The following is an 11,868-nucleotide window of genomic DNA, read 5'->3' as shown; positions in this document are numbered from 1 at the left end:
GCGGCCCCCGCAGCCGCGGGGTTGGGGGGGGGTCCCGCACCCCCGGGCACGGGGGCAGCGCCCCTCGCTCCGCAGCGCGGGAGGGGGCGGGAGGACCCCGAGGCGGCGCGATGGGGGCGGCGGCCTGCGGGGTAGGTGGGGGGAGAGCCTCGGTCGTGTGTCCCCCACCCTCCCCCTCTCCCTCCCCGGGACAACCCCGCGTCCTCAAGGCAGCGCCGGTGCTGCGCCCCTTCCTCGCGATCCCCCCCCCGGGTACTCCCTCTCCGCAGCCCTGCTCCCGTTCCCCTCCTCTCCGCACTCCCCTTTTCTCCCCCGCTGCCCTCCCGGCTCTCCCCTCCTCTCCTCTCGCTGCACCCAAACCCCTCATTCCTCACCTCGCTGTGCCCCCTCTCCCTCTCCCCCCTCCTCTCCCTCTCCCCGGTCCCGCTCCCGTCCCCCCCCTCCCCCCGGCGCTCCCCCCTCCCCTCCCCTCCCCTCCCCTCCCCGCGGCTCGCGGCGGCCGCGCTGTCCAATGAGCGCTCGCGTTGCTGGCAGGTGCGGAGTGTTTTTGTTTTGGGTCGAAGTTGAGGCCGGAGCGGACGCGGCGGCGGCGCCGGGCGGAGGCCGCGCTCCGGCACCCCCGCACCCCCGGGCCCCGCGCCCCCCGCCGCCCCCGCGCCGGCCCCGCCATGCGCAGGGAGATGAACGGGGTCACTAAAAGCCGCTTTGAGGTGAGGCCCCGGCCGGTCCTGCGGGAGGAGGCCCGGCCTGGCCCGGTTGAGGAGGCGCGGGGGGGGGCCAGGCCGCGGTTTCGGTGTGTGACCCCCCCAGCCCTGAGGGCTCTGGGATCCATCCCCGCTCCCGGCCTGGGCAGCGCGGCCCTGAGGCAGAGCCGGGGGGGGCACGGGGGGGTTTGTTTGAATGGGGCAGCGATGGGAGGTCGGCATCGTGGGTGGCCCTGGGTGTGGGGGGGACCCAGGGCGGTGACCCCCGGGTTTGGGGGGTGGTTGGTGTGGAACTTCTCCCCTCCACCCCCCCCATTTTCGGGGTGGGGGGGGGTGTTCCGTCGATGGATGTAAACTCCTTTGGGGGGGGACTGTGAATGGGGCTGGGGGTTGGGAATGGCTGTGGGGACACGGAGAGGCTCAGGGCTGTGACCCTGGGTTTGGGGGCGATGGTGTAAAACTTCTCCCCGCCCCATTTTTGGGAGTCCCGGGTGGGGGGCTCAGTGTGAATGAGGCTGGGGAGGGTCTGTGGGTGTAGAGAGGCCGTTCGGGGCTGTGACCCCCAGGTTTGGGGGATGTTGATGTGAAACTTCTTTCCCCTCCATCCATTTTGGGGAGGGGGTTCCCCCATCTGATTTAAACTCGAGGCGGGGGCCCTGCTGTGAATGAGGCTGGCCATGATCCGTGGCTGCAGAAATGGGGGATCCGATTTTGGAGGGTACCGGTGTGAAACTTCTCCCTCGCCCCATTTTAGGAGTTCCCCATCTGTTACAAACTCCCAGGGGAATTTGGGGGGGTCGGGGGGGACAGAACTGCCAACGTGTTGCTGCGGGTGTGAGCGCTCGCAGCGAAGTTGATGCTGGAGCAGGAGATGTTGGGAATTGCACCTGGAAAACACCAAAACCTTTGGGGAGCGGGGCTGGGGAGGGCATTCAGGGGGGCAAAAAGGTGCCTCCAGCACCGCTTTTTTTTGGGGGGGGGGTGAAAAAAAAATTTGCTTCCAGGGAGGTGGGGGATGGAGAGGACGGAAGGATCGGAGGGTAAACAATGAGATCTATTGAAAGGACATGGCACAAAGCGGAGTGTGGAGCCAGGGCGATTCCAGCCGCATTGTTGTCCCAGCTGTCTTCCCGGGGGAGGAGGAGGAGGGGGTAGGGAGGAAGGGCAGCGGCGGGATTTACTTCCCATCGCTGCGAGAGGTTGTGCAGGATGGAAATCCCTGCCTGCTCCTTCTCCGGACTGCCCGGCCCGTGCAGGGGACAGAAAAGAGCCTGGAATGGTAAAGACGTGGCTGTTCCCCCTTGGTGGAGAGGGGTGGGATGGCGATCCAGGGAAAACGCTGGTTAATGGTAAACTGGGGAGGCTCTGGTTCCACAATCCGTGTGGAATTCTTCAGCCCTGGAGTTGAGAAAGGTGCAGGAGATGCTGGTGGTCTCACACCGCACGTGGGATTGTTTTCTTCCTCCAGCCATCCATCCGTGTGAGATCTGCAGCACTGTGAGTCTGGGGTGGGCTCCTGTTTGTTGAGTGTTGTAATATTCGTGTTTCTGTAGCATCCAGTGCTAAAAACACCCTGGGAGCTCTGGAAAGGAGCCTGCACGTGAGCCCTGCATTATCCAGGGTTTTTGTATTTACTGTTCTGGGCTCTTCTTGCCTGCACAGGTTTGTTTGGTTTGGTTTGGTTTGGTTTTTGGTTTTTTTTACCTCCTGGGAGCTTTTTCTTCTTTTTCAATTTGCACTGCTGCAGATTGGCTGGTTACAGAGCAAAGAGTAAAAGCAGGTTGGTGACAGATTTTGGGGTGAAACGTCTCATAGGGCATCGACATCCTTTGCTTCCTCAGCCTTTCTCTTTTTGTGCTGCAGCTCATTCCAGTTTTGGGAGGGTTTTCATCAGGGTTGCACCAGGACACGATGAACCCAATTCATTGGGGAAAAAGAGTGGGGAAGAGCTTTGTTTGGCTTGTTTTGGGTGGGGTTTTTTTCTTTGCTGGAATGTTATTTTCTTCTCATAGTAACAAACAGACGAGTTGGGAAACGAGCAAAATGCTTGAGGAGCCTTTGAGGCCTAAATTAATTTTTTAAACCTATATTTATACAGGAAGAGTTGGTGTGTTATAGAAAGGCTTATTTTGAGCTGCAAGAAGTGCCTGTAAACATTATCCTGTTTCTTTGCTGTGTTTTTCCCAGAGAAGTTGTGGCTGCCCCATTCCTGGAAGGCTGGGCTGGAGAGGGATAATCTGGGACCGTGGAAAATGTCCCTGCCCGCTCTGGGGTGGCACTGGATGGGATTTAAGGTCCCTTCCATCCCAAACCATCCCATGATTATAAATCCAAGGCATCCTTTATCACCCCAGCATGGATTATCTCTGACCCACTCACCTGGATTACCTGGGAAGTTTTAGAGCTCTTTTCCTTTAAATCTGTGAGCTTGTGTTGGTCAGAAGAGCTTCCAAAACGTGTGTTCACACTTAGAAATAAATTTATTTTCCAGAAGAGCAGAATGGGTGGAAATTCCTCTCTGCTTCCTGGAAGCCAGTTTGGAATGGTTGTGAGAGTTCACATTTCGTGGGACAGGGGGAAAATTGGGCAGAAATGTCTGGAAAATGGGAGCTGCTGCTCAGAGCTGTGGAATACTCTAAGGTCATGAAGGCAGTGGGTGTTTAATCCTCCTCTTCCTCCTCTTCCTCCTCTTCCTCCGGGCAGTTCCCCTGGTTGAGCAGGGCCTTTGAGTCTGGAATCTGATCTTGGGGTAAAAATGGCCCAGTTTGGGGCAGTGACAAATCCCTGGTGTCTGTTTCAGACGTGAAATGACGGGTGAATTGCAGAGGGGGAGGCTGGGTTGGGTTTGCACTTCGTTTATTGTCTTTTGTGGGGCCACGTAAACAGATTCCTGAGCCATTGTTGTTGGGTAATTCACAAATCCAGTCCTGAGGGGGGTTAATGTTAATAATTCCTTACTGTAGGAATAAAATATGGTGTGGAATAAGGGCCAAGCTCCTTAAATTGCACTTGCATGTGGATTTCTGATTCCAGGAAGAGTGGAATTCTCTTTTTTTTCCTGGGAATGCCATGCCCAGCCCCACGAGCAGATTCGGATTAGTCCCTTTACAGGAGGTGTGGCCACCGCAGAGAAAATCACCACTTAGTGCAGCAAAGCAAACAAAAAGGGAAAACATTACCCAGATTGACTCCTAATTCTCTGTGGTGTCGGTTGAGTGTGGAACATGCCCTGACAGATCCCAATCCCTGCTTCTCTTTGGGATTTCTCTGCTTCCTGCCTGGTGAAGAGCAACCAAATAACAGCAGAGAGGAGGGGAGGCATCTCCTGGTGCTTCTCAGTGACTCCTGATGCTCTTGGAGGACTCATTGAGCAAGGCCCAAGTTCCTTAATCCACCTTGTCCATGTTCCTGTATCCTGGGATGTCACCTGGAGCTGTCCTGGGTTTCCCTCAGGATGAAGTAATTCCAGTTCTGTTTTTTTTTCCCCTGACTGAACCATCTCTGTAGTCTCCTCTACATCCTCAAAAACACAAAAAGCTCCATCCTTTCCAGCTTCCTCTGGGAGTCTCCAAACCCTGCAGGGAGCAGCAGCTGCTCCTGGCTGTGAGGTGTGTGTGTCCATGGGGCAGTTTGTCCTGTTAGAAATGAAATTTTGGGAGCTCCAGGGACGTCTCTGAGGAATGAGAGTCTGTGGTGAGCCCTGTGAGCACGTTCAGTGTGAGGGATGCATGGATCCATGGCATTTCTGCTCTGGATTCAGGGTCCTCAGTGTGAGGGATGCATGGATCCATGGCATTTCTGCTCTGGATTCAGGATCCTCAGTGTGAGAGATGCATGGATCCCTGGCATTTCTGCTCTGGATTCAGGATCCTCAGTGTGAGGGATGCATGGATCCCTGGCATTTCTGTTTTGGATTCAGGATCCTCAGTGTGAGAGATTCATGGATCCCTGGCATTTCTGCTCTGGATTCAGGGTCCTCAGTGTCAGGGAATGCTGACCCTTCTGAACCTCTGGAGTTCCCAGGTCTTGTTCAGTTGTAGAAATGTGAAATGAGCTAAGCTGGATGCAAAATGGGAAACTTCAAACGCTCCAAAATCGAGTTGCCTTCTAATAATTAATCCTGTCTGTGTTCAGAAATTGAATAATCTCCCTGACCCTAATCCCATTTTGGAATCTGCTCTGTTCCTGCCTCTGAATCACTGTTTCTGTATTTTCAGGGGTTTGTCTTTAGGGCTGATCCTTTTGGGGGTGTCCCTGCTCCCTTTCCTGGGCTGCTCCTTGTGCTCCTGGCTGGGCCTTTGCTGTTCCAAGGGATGGAAGTTGTGCAAACAGAGGGACACAAACAGGGCAGGGAGCAGGGAAAACTTTGCTCTGACTCTCCTTGCAATGAGTGATGTAACACCATGGAATTCGATTTTATATGGGAAGAGAAACTCTTGGTGACATAACCCAGGAACACCTGAAGTGGCATGGCTGAAACAGGTTTTTTTTTGGATGGTTCCTAACAATGTGGCTCATAGATAATGAGAAAAACTGTAAAAAATAAAGATTTTGGGAGGGGGGTGTCCAAGCTGATGGATTTTCCATGTTCCTGTTCACTCCCCCACCCCTGTTTATTTTTGATTTATTTTTTGATTTCTGTGTCATTCCACATCACACGTGACACTTTTAAAACCAGCACTTCATTGGGGCAGGTGAATAATAAACTCTTAATTTATTTGGTTCAAAGTGGTTGTTTAAACTATGAGATAGGAAGAGATGTAAACCACAAGTTGTGTTTCACACCCCCACTGTGCTGCTCCTGTGGCTTGAGTAGAGGGAAGAGGGATTTGGGGAGATTTGGAAGCAAAAATCAAATGGGTTTTGCAAAAGGGGCTGGAGACTGGGGAGGGTCCACCAGGAAAATGACTTTTGGCCTCAGCCTGAGAGACAGTGATGGTTTCCCAAATTTTTATTCCTATTTTTGCTCCACATGGGATTTGCTTCTTCCTTTTCCCTCTGCCAGGAGCTGTGTGAATGCCTTGGGTGACAATGGCACTGTTGGCAAACTGATTTTACAGAATCCCAGGATATTTTGGGTTGGAAGGGCCTTAAAGCTCATCCAGTTCCACCCCCCCTGCACCAGGAGCACGGGGCTTTTTCCATGGGCAGATCATAAGGAAAAGGGGGAGGGTTTTAAACTAAAAGAGGAGAGATTTGTGAGACTGTGAGGGTGGGCAGGCCCTGGATCCCTGGCAGTGCCCAGGACATTGGGATTGGAGCAGCCTGGGACAGTGGGAGGTGACACTGGGGGTGACACTGGATGAGCTTTAAGGTTCTCCCAACCCAAACCATTCCGTGTGTGACTCCAGTGAGGGATTTCCTGGCGAGCTGTGGGGTTGGTTTCACTGGGAGCTGCTGGTTGGAGCATTTTGGGGAGCCCAGGTGGCCCTGGGGACAGGGGCTGTGCCCATCTGGCATCGCCACCTGCGTGACAGGAAAGGGACTCGGGGCTGGCACCCACAAATGGGCACATCCCATTTCCTTTGGCCACCATCATTAATTGGGGCTTGGGACACTGCAGTAATTACTGTTTTCTCTGCCTGCCTGGCTGGGAGCTTCCTTTGAGTCACAGCATTGGGAAAGTCAGGCCTGGGAGGTGAAACCACAGCCCTGAGGAGGGGCCAGGCCCCTCTGCCTGGGCTTTGTGCATCCCTGCCCCATCCCACGGTTTTCCTTTGGGATCAACTCCCCCCATGCCCTTCACACCTCAGCTCAGGTGGATTTTTTTTTTATTTTAATTTAAAACATCATCATTTGACTTTATTTCCCAATATTTATGTCAATGATCCTATAGCATCTTCTTACATAATAGCTGGATACAAACCCAGCAGTGAAAAAAAACACCTTATTACCAATAATAATAACAGTAATAATGCTAGCATTACCCGTAAAAATAACAGAATTGCAGGTGTTGGGGAGGGGCAGAACTATAATTTATCAAAGCAGCTTATTTGAATTGTGATGAGCCTCAGAGAGCTGGGTTTAGTCTTGGGTTTAGGCTGAAAATAGTGAATCATGTCTGAGTTTTTGGGTTTGATTTTTTTTTTTTTTTAACATCCATTCTAAGTGTATTTGGAGTCAATTGTAAAAATGAGCTAAACTGCTATAACTGCTCAAACGAGCTTCTAAAAAACTAAAAATAAACAGTGCTAAGTGTGTGTTTTATGGCCATAGGCTGTCCTGGCAAAGTCAGGAAGTTTTTGTCGTATTTATACTCTTCCATTTTGGGTCTGGATGTTGTTTTTATGGGCAGTGCTGTGTATTGAAAACCTCGGCGGGTGTTTGTGAGAAAGCAGCAGCGTTTTCCAGCAGAAATCTCTGCTGGGTCACCGAGTCCTGGCTGTCACCTGGGGTTCCTTGGAGCAGCCCTGGCAGCAGGGATGGGCTTGGTGCTGCCCAGCCCTGTGTGTGTGACATTGGGGAGGGGATGTTTTCTCATTCAGGTACAGCTCGTGGGCAATCAAAGCTCATTAACTGAGCTGTGCCCAGGCTGCTCCAGGTCCTGCCAGGGCCACCCCGGCTCGGATGCCACCCGTGCCCATCGGGTAACTCGGGGCTGGGGGGCTGGGACTGGGATTTCACTGGGCACAGAGAGGGTTTGGGATGGTTTGGGATGGAGAGAACTGTCTGGCAGGCAGGGCTGGGGGCTGGGATTGGGATTTCAGCTGGACACAGGGTTTGGGATGGTTTGGGATGGTTGGTTTGGAAAGAACTGTGGCAGGCAGGGCTGGGGAAGCTGGGACTGGGATTTCAGCTGGGCACAGAGAGGGTTTGGGATGGTTTGGGATGGAGAGAACTGTCTGGCAGGCAGGGCTGGGGAAGCTGGGATTGGGATTTCACTGGGCACAGAGAGGGTTTGGGATGGAGAGAACTGTCTGGCAGGCCGGGCTGGGGGGGTGGGATTGGGATTGGGATTTCAGCTGGGCACAGAGAGGGTTTGGGATGGTTTGGGATGGAGAGAAGTGTCTGGCAGGCAGGGCTGGGGAGGGGAACAAAGCAGGTGGACAAAAGGAGGCTGAATGTGCCCGTTTGGGGCCTGGCTGCAGGTTCTGGGGGGTTCCCTTTCAGTGGGATGCAGACACGTGGCAGCTGAAATGGGAGTTGAGGAATCAGTGGCGTTTTGGTGTCTCACCTGTGCCTGGACAGTTTTCCTTTCTGGAGGCAGCAGCACGACCTTGTCCCTTTGCCCATCCATCACTGAGGGATTTCCCTCCAGGGCACTCATCGTGAGGGATGAGCAGCGGGAGGAGCTTCACCCTGGCCTCCATTCCTGTAGGGTTTGACTGAGGTCTGGATCACTGCTGGTACAAAAAAAAAAAAAAAAAAAAAACTCTAAAAAGGTTCTTTATTTAACGTGTCCCCAGTGCAGGCTGGGCTCAGGTAACTCCTCCATCCCAGCAGGAATTTAAACTTTCCTGAGGAAGCAGCGACACGACAGTGCCCACCCAGTCCCCTCCCTATGCAGCTATTTTTAGGAATATTAAGCCTGTAATAAGCCTTTTTGGCCAGGCTCTATTTCTGTTTGTCCTGCTTAGTCAGGATTTTGCCTGAGCAGAGCTCTGGTTGGGAGCCAGAGGGGTGAGCATGGCCAGGGCAGGAGTTCCCATCCCTGCTGATCCCAGAGCATCCCAACAGGCACAGCAGAGCCTGTGACAGCCTGGCCTCATCCAGCAGCCAGCCATTTCCTTGGAGACTTCATGCAGATTAAACTGGATGGGTTTTGAAATCAAATTCCCTGTGTAACTACAGGCTGGAGGGAAAATTCCCTCAGTCAGAGCTGCTTGTGGATGTAAACAACTTCATTCTTTGCATGGTGTCCTCCGAGGAGCCCTTGGATTTTTTGCTGTCACTTCACTGTGACTTATCTCTGCAGTGTAATATTTTCTTTGCCTCCAGGAAGGCAGCTCAGCCTCCTCCAGCTGCTGCTTCCCAAAATCTTGTCCTGGGAAGGAAAGCCATGTCTCTCATGTCTCTGTTATTTGAGCCTTGTCACAGGGGTGGGATTTTATCCCAAAACGAGCAGAACTCGAGGCAGGGTGTTAGTACATATTGGCCATGTTTGGAAGAAGTCATCTCAAAGCTTCACTGAGCTGTTCCATAGGAAATGCAGAGAGAATTCCACATTTTTCCTGTTGTTCTGTGGTTTGTGCACAGCTTTTTTTCACTACAGTGGAGTTGTGGGTGAGGTTTGCTGTGAGTCTTGTGTCAGTGACTGTACTGGGCTTGTTCATCTCCATGTGGACCATGACAGATAAAATTGGTACAAATTCTACCAGAATTCCTGGAATTTGGGCTGGGAGCCAGCAGCCTTACAGCTGGAGAAACCTCCCAGTGCATCTCAGGGTTTAAACTCTGAACTAATTCACACAGAGCTTGCAGAACAGAGAAGACTTTTGGATCTCTGAAGGTTCATCTCCAAGGTGTCTTGATACAGACTGGGTGGGCTTTAACTCCAAAATATTCAAGCTATGGATGTCATTTTTAATTTCTGTTCATTCCCCACCTTTCCCAACCTAAAACCAGTTCCCAGAGCACATTATTTGCTCTCTAATAATTAATAATTGCAGCCTGTTTTCTGGCTTGGTTTGAATTGCTTAATTTCCTGTGGTTCTGTGCAGTTGTGGAAGGTCTGGCCAGCATTTCCTCGTGGATCAGGGCTCACAGAACCCTGGAATATCCTGAGTTAGAGGGGGCCCAGGAGGGCACTGAGCTGCAGTTTCATCCTCAGCACACCATCACCTGCAAGTCTGGCATCTCACACAGTTTCTGTCTAACAAATATAAACAAGTTGGTGCAATTTAAAATCAGAATATTGATTAATATTTCGTAAATAATGCTTGTAAATTCTGCATTGTTTCTTTGCTGTGAGCTTTGCTTAACACAGAGAAGTGCAGCACTTTATTGGTTGTGTTTCTAGGGATGTTTCTGGCTTTTATTTCCTGCCCACCTCTGAGGGTGTCTCTTGGTTGGTTTTGTACAGAAATGGGTGTCACCTTCTCCCTTCCCCTCTCTGTGTCTCCCTTGGTGTTGAGTTGCTGCTTCCCAGGCAGCCTCAGGCTGTCCAGAGCTGCCACATCCAGGCTCTTTTTCCCTGCTGTGAACATCAAGGATAATTCTGTCTCTCACTGTCACAGGTGCCTCTTCTAACCTTGCAGCCACTAATTCCCTAAAGCTCTGAATTATCCTCATCCCTTTTTCTCCATTGAGCTCGGAATTTTCTGCTTTAAAGTGTTTGGGTTCAGAGGGGGCTGACACCGTGTTGGCTTTGGCACTGAAATTCCATCAGGGGAATGGCTTCAAACAAGGCTGGATTGGATATTAGGGAGAAATTCCTCCCTGGGAGGATGCTGAGACCCTGGAATGGGCTTTGCAGAGAGGATGTGGACTCACCATCCCTGGAAGAATTCTAGAATATTCTGAGAGGCTGTTTTAGACATCCAGGCTTTCAAAATGCTTCGAGGGATAAAACCTAAATGCCCCAAGTTTGCTTCTCTTAACATCCCTTTTATCTTCTTTAATATCAGTGTTGAATCACTGAGGGATTTGGGTGGGAAGGGACCTAAAATCCCACCCAGTGCCACCCCTGCCGTGACAGGGACACCTCCCACCATCCCAGGGTGCTCCAAAACCCAACCTTGGACACTTCAGGGATGGATCAGCCCCAGCTTTTCTGGGAATTCCATCCCTCCCCACCCTCCCAGGGAGGAATTTCTCCCCGATATCCCACGAGGTTTCACACAGCAGCAAAGCTGCTCCTCGGTGGAGGATTCCGTGTTTGGTGCAGAATTGAAAATTCACATATACAGGAAAAATGTGTTTTTCTGTGTCCTGTGCAGAATAATTTCTTCTATTGGTCAACGCTGATATTAAAGAAGATAAAAGGGATGTTAAGAGAAGCAAACTTGGGGCATTTAGGTTTTATCCCTCGAAGCATTTTGAAAGCCTGGATGTCTAGAATAGCCTCTGACATTTTTTTCAGAGCTTTATTTTTGTATGGACTTGCCAGAAGGTCCCCATGTCCGTGGTATATTTAGCTGTACGTGCTGCCATGACTTAGCAAAAATCCCAATTCCAGCATATTTTTCCCCCAGCCTCTGCCATCTGAGCCTCAGGCTTTGAAGGAAAGCTGAAGAAAAAATAGGTCTGGAGATGCATCCTGGCCCTTCCCAGCCTTCCAGGGGAGGGGGAATTCCAGAGCCGAGGTTCTCCCATGGAGCCCGTCTTGCCTGGGCCCCGGCAAGGTTTAAGTCCGAGGACTATTTTTAGTAAGACAAAAAAAAAATAAAAAACAAACATTCCTTTAGATTAGTGCTGGTCAAAGGGAAACTCGTGCAGAAAGCAGTCTGGGGATGGGATTTGTGCTGGGACTGAGGTGAGATTTTCCTGCTGAGGGATTTGATGGGCACAGTTCAGGCACAGGAGGCTCCTGGCTGCTTCTGGAATCTCTATTTTAACCCTTCCTGCCCTTCTTCTGCTCTGGTTCCTTTTTGGAAGTCTGCTCCTGCTCTCTTGATTGCTCCTTTTATTTCTGTGATTTTTTTTTTTGGGTGGGAGAGTTCCTGATTCAAAGTCTGGGCAGTGATGGGAAGGGTTTGGATCTGCCTGTGTGCTCCTGTAACTGGGGGGAAAAGGAATCACGTCGGGTTTTCCCCATTAATAATTCCTCTGCATTCCTCCTCCGTGGTTTCCTCGATCTCCTAATCAATCAACTCATCAATTTAATTCACTGCTCCTGTCCCAGAATGTGCAGGTGCTGCTCTCCCAGCCGTGGGAATGTCTGTCCCCACCCACTGTGGCTCCAGAGTCACCTGGAGATGGGAGGGAAGAGCCCTTGGAGCTGTGGGAGCTGGGAATGGCAAAACCTGGCTTTAATTAGCAGCAAATTGGGCTGAGAGCTGGTTTGTGCTCAGGACTTGGGATATCCCTGGTGGGAAGTGCTAAAAGGGTCTGTGGGGGGAGCAGCACATTTTGGGAAGGAGGTTTGAGAGTTCCCACTTCAGCACCGTGCTCTGGCAAACTGGGATGGTTCAAAAGCAAACTGGGATTTGGGAGCACAGTGTGTGACTCTAAAATCCTGGGGTTTGGTGTTCCCTGGGGGTGATGGTGTTCCTCAATTCCCAGT

At 51.6% G+C, this 11,868-nt stretch overlaps 1 protein-coding gene across 2 annotated transcripts in view; it reads left to right on the top strand.

Annotated features, from left to right (window-relative positions):
* The first annotated feature begins 84 nt into the window (after window positions 1–84).
* The window catches only part of FBXL20 (F-box and leucine rich repeat protein 20), a 45,491-nt gene continuing 33,707 nt past the window's right edge, over window positions 85–11,868 (top strand). The window contains exon 1 of one of the 2 annotated variants that reach the window (XM_088179529.1): window positions 85–131. In XM_088179529.1, coding sequence (XP_088035655.1) covers window positions 111–131 — 21 coding nt within the window. In that variant the 5' untranslated portion in view covers window positions 85–110. Of the gene's footprint in view, window positions 132–551; window positions 711–11,868 lie in introns of those variants that run through there. The other variant, XM_014885474.2, reaches the window with a different exon arrangement.

Source organism: Sturnus vulgaris, chromosome 27 (assembly GCF_052056855.1).
Source record: "Sturnus vulgaris isolate bStuVul1 chromosome 27, bStuVul1.hap1, whole genome shotgun sequence".
In the NCBI taxonomy this organism is placed as follows: Eukaryota; Metazoa; Chordata; class Aves; order Passeriformes; family Sturnidae; genus Sturnus; species Sturnus vulgaris.
The sequence above is the reverse complement of the archived record's forward strand: the minus strand, read 5'-3'. Positions and strand labels throughout refer to the sequence as shown.